This window comes from Choristoneura fumiferana, chromosome 25 (assembly GCF_025370935.1).
Source record: "Choristoneura fumiferana chromosome 25, NRCan_CFum_1, whole genome shotgun sequence".
Classification (NCBI taxonomy): domain Eukaryota; kingdom Metazoa; phylum Arthropoda; class Insecta; order Lepidoptera; family Tortricidae; genus Choristoneura; species Choristoneura fumiferana.
This window is the reverse complement of record NC_133496.1, coordinates 1,021,196-1,025,348: the sequence shown is the minus strand read 5'-3', so window position 1 is coordinate 1,025,348 and position 4,153 is coordinate 1,021,196. Positions and strand designations below refer to the sequence as shown.

Sequence of the window (4,153 nt, the reverse complement as noted above, 5' to 3'; positions counted from 1 at the left end):
TGGGTGCTAAATTTTTAACCCATTCGGTGCCCTTCACGCCCATCGGCGTCTCGGCGGACCTGTGTGTGATGCCGCTGACGCCGATGGGCGTCCGTTTTGCAGAAACGTCGGCATCGCGGCAAATTAAAGAAAGGAAGAAAAAATTATTGCCACCAAAAAATAGTATGTAATCTGGCGCTCGGCAATGAACGGGTTAAGTACGTGATAGACGTACGAGCTATAAAATCGCGAATTTAAAAGTCGCTAACTCACTCGGCTCTGCGTCGGTGAGGAACGCGAAAGCCTGCTCACATAACATGATGTCTTCGACAGAGGAAGCCGTGTTATGTATTATGTAGGATTGACATTATATCACGTTTTGAAAACCAATGAAAAGAAAATCAAACGAAGAGTGTGAGCGAAGAACTGGCTTAAGAAAAGAGAGCGTTTGTCACATAAGTACAAATTTAGTAAAGTTCGAAAATCACTCATTTTAACACCGATAACTTTTTCTAAAATAAAAAGAAACGATCAAAGTACACAACGTCACAAGTCATCCTCAGGCGACACACTGCACAAACGAAATGGCGGCTCGAGCAGTCGCGGCAGGGACAGACGGGCGAGTTACGGGCAAAATTTCAAACATGTTGGATTTTGGCCAAATTTACTCGGCGATTTTTAAAATACGCGCACTTATGATGGTTTTTTGGAGTATTTTTTGTATTTTTTATTTCAACTCCAAATTTGTTACTTTTACGGGTATTCCGTGAAACCATATCGAAAATAAAAACTGAGACATGGATGCACAGGAAAACTAGCGAATGTAGTGCTGCTGCATAAGCAGCGTAGTAGAAATAAGCAACCTGAGATATGTATGCATAGAAAAATTCGTGTCTAGATTCCTGTCCAGCGGTGGTGTAGGGGTTATAGCACCAGCACGGATTGCTGAGGACCTGGGTTCGATTCCCAGCGCTGGTCTCTTTTTTCTGGATTTTCTGTGCATTCATGTCTCAGTTTGTATTTTCGATACACGTACTTACACACAGACGAGCACCTACTTTAGGAGTCGTGAGCAACACCAACCCTACGCCCTCAGTAATAGTTTGACAGAGAGCAGCCAAGGGAAGGGCTGCTGACTAATACGAGTAGTGAACTAAAATAATTTCCTTGCTCACCCGCGACCTTACGATAGCTAAGCTTATGCAAAATATGCGTGTTCATGCAGTTCCTCCACCTCCTTCCTCCTCCTTAATACGAGTAGTGCCGCCGGAGTTGAGGTCACGCACACAACCACATGTCATGTAATGACAGCGGGATTTTGACATTCATTTGATTCATTCTCCTCTTGTGCAATCAGTGCTTCATGCAGCTGTGTGTGTAATAACAGCTGTGTGAGTTCAGCTCTCGTGGCACTGGCAGTAGCTATGATATGGCTGTGATGGTGATGGTGATGGTGTCCCCAGCGGCGGCGCGGCCAGCCCGGCGCCGTGGGAAGTGGCCGAGCTGTTCGACCCGTCGCTGCGCGTGTTCGAGTTCCGCGTGGGGCCGGCGGGGGGCGCGCGGGGCCCCGCCGGGCGCCCGGGCGCTGCGGGGGGCGCCGCCCGAGCCTGGTACGTCAACGGCCAGCTGGCGCCCGACCTGCAGCTGCGACGCGGACTGCAATATTCTTTCAAGGTGAGGAGATCCTTCTGCATTTTTTTTGCGTGTCAGAACTAATCAGTACCAGAAACATGCGTTGAACGACGTGGCGTGGCGTCGCGTTTTATTGCTGTTTCCGCCTTTAAAATGGTTTTGCCGGAAGACCAACGCTGACTTCATCCGAGGAGTCTGCATTTATGCTGAGGCGGGTCCATTTCGGGCGTATAAAATAGTTTCACATTATAACGTACCCTTTCTTTTTCTTTTCTTTTTATTTTATTTTTGATATTTTTTTCCAAACTCAAACAAACTCAAACTCACAACATTTATTGACAAGAAAAACACAACTCTCTCCCTTCTCTCTCTCTTCTTTGCTGTGTCTCGAATAAATGTTTTTTATTTCATTTTCATTTCACTTTCATTTCATTTTTATCAAAAACATCTGTAATAATCATATTTTTTTACTACATATCAGAAGGAGAGTGCATTGTTGAAGGTCAATCCAAAATTAAAATGCCATTAGAGCTCTAAACTCCACCAATGTTGCATACAAATTAGATTTGACATGACGGAAACTGACCGCACGATTCGGGAAGAACTAAACCGTGTTCTGGGCAGTCACAGCCCGTTAGGAATACTTACTCTTACCCTCTCGCTTTATATCTCACCGCGTGCCGTGCGTCGTCTCGTGTCCTGCGGCATCCAATGGAAAATGAATCTCTATTTTACACTCCCGTGGTGTAGTTGCGTTCGTCATGAAATCCTTTGGCTCGTGACCAAAAAACCGCTCCCGAAGCGAGCGCGAGAGGCGAGTCGCTAGTGCTCGTTCACACTCGCGGCTCGTCTCGTCAATGGGCTACCGAGGAGTCGTGCTATGTTGCAGGTGTTCGGCGGCAACAACCCGCACTCTGCGGAGGAGTACCACCCGCTGATAGTGAGCGTGGACCCGCGCGGAGGACTGGAACAGCTGCCGGAGGCCGCCCAGCGCGCCGTCAGGGTACTGGCCGGAGTACACTACACGAGGCGCGGCCGGCTCAGCCCCACCGCAGGTAATAACCAATGGTCGGACAAAAACCACACTAACCACTTATAGGATGATTTCAAATAGTATTTTTGATTTTCATAAACAATTATCACTTATCATTTATCAACCTCTTTATTAAACGATATGAAATTTATTTTATTCACTGAATTCCCTTGTTTTATTAACGACTATTTTGTTTTTTCATTAATGCTACTTTGTTACTACATGCCACACGGAAGTTTAAACAAAAACATCATCTTGTGTGCAAGATTACGTCATGTTTAAGTCATCCGCACTTTTTGTCCGACCCCTGGTAATAACTAACTCGCAACTGTATGAGCCTTAGAGGTGGACAGTTTGTGGGCGGCTCGTGGAGGTGATGTTCCACCGGCGACGCGAGACGGGGATGAGCGAGGAGTTCGTAGACGAGACGCGCCGCGCGATATCGCGCGGGTCGCGCCGGCTGTAGGGAGCCACTTGCGCCAGTAACATTAATACAGCGTCGGGTGTTGCATGTTGCAGCGGGCCCGCTGTGCGTGGCGGAGCACCCGGCGGGCGCGGACCGGCGCCGCGACACAGACTACGACACGTTCCGCGCCTTCAACCGCTCGCTCGTGTGGCGCTGCGACCCCGACGGAGCCCCCGACGCAGCCCCCGCAGCCCCCGCAGCCCCCGCCTCCCCCGCAACCCTCGCCGTCGCGCCCAACGACACCTGGCCCGATGTCGTCTATTACAACTCCTTCACGCACGCCGGTATGTATCACAACACTATTGAATTTGTACTTCACGTAGTATAGTCAACCAAGAATAGTAGATTATTGTCGAACATGGAATTAGGCAATGAGGGCTATCGTTTTTTGTCTCACTAGATGGCGCACTGTTGCGTGAGGTTTTTAAGTATGGCTTTCAAAGTCTGTTATTACGGGCGTGAAAACAAAGTTTAGATTAAAATCATATTTAATACACCTTAAAATCGTACTATAAAAATATCGAGCATGCCACAGTGTTGCATAGTCCCCGTTTTGTTCGGAAAAAAGGGAGGACAAAGGTTTCCGAAAGACAAAAATGTCTCAAAACACAGACATTCGTTGCCCCGGAACGCATATTTGCCATAATTAATTTCAGATATTGCAAAATATTCACAAAATTATTCTAATTATGAATAAACCCCAATAGCTCACCCAAAAACTATGAGATTTGACATTTCGGAGACCTCACGCTACACTAGCGCCTCTAGTGGCGAATTCATTCGCGATAGCCCTCATTGCTGACTGAGTATGAGTATTAAACGTTTAACTAATACGAAGCCAGGGATTTTTATTCCAGACGAGACTAATATAAAGTGTTACGGCGTTCGCCTAATTTGAGACTGACAGAGTGTACTTAGCTCGTGTGACATTGCTACTACGCTGGCTCCAGGCACTTTATCTTTTTTGACGGTTTTTAATAGGCCTACCGGCCGCACACTTTTACTACACATTACGATACATCAAGTCGCATCACCTTGTACCT

At 47.2% G+C, this 4,153-nt stretch overlaps 1 protein-coding gene across 1 annotated transcript in view; it reads left to right on the top strand.

Annotated features, from left to right (window-relative positions):
- LOC141442532 (protein Skeletor, isoforms B/C-like) overlaps positions 1 to 4,153 on the top strand; it is a 12,867-nt gene that overhangs the window by 8,160 nt on the left and 554 nt on the right. Inside the window, exons 12-15 of the mRNA XM_074107553.1 lie at positions 1,205 to 1,256; positions 1,443 to 1,653; positions 2,501 to 2,666; positions 3,164 to 3,394. Coding sequence (XP_073963654.1) covers positions 1,205 to 1,256; positions 1,443 to 1,653; positions 2,501 to 2,666; positions 3,164 to 3,394 — 660 coding nt within the window. The remainder of the gene's footprint in view (positions 1 to 1,204; positions 1,257 to 1,442; positions 1,654 to 2,500; positions 2,667 to 3,163; positions 3,395 to 4,153) is intronic.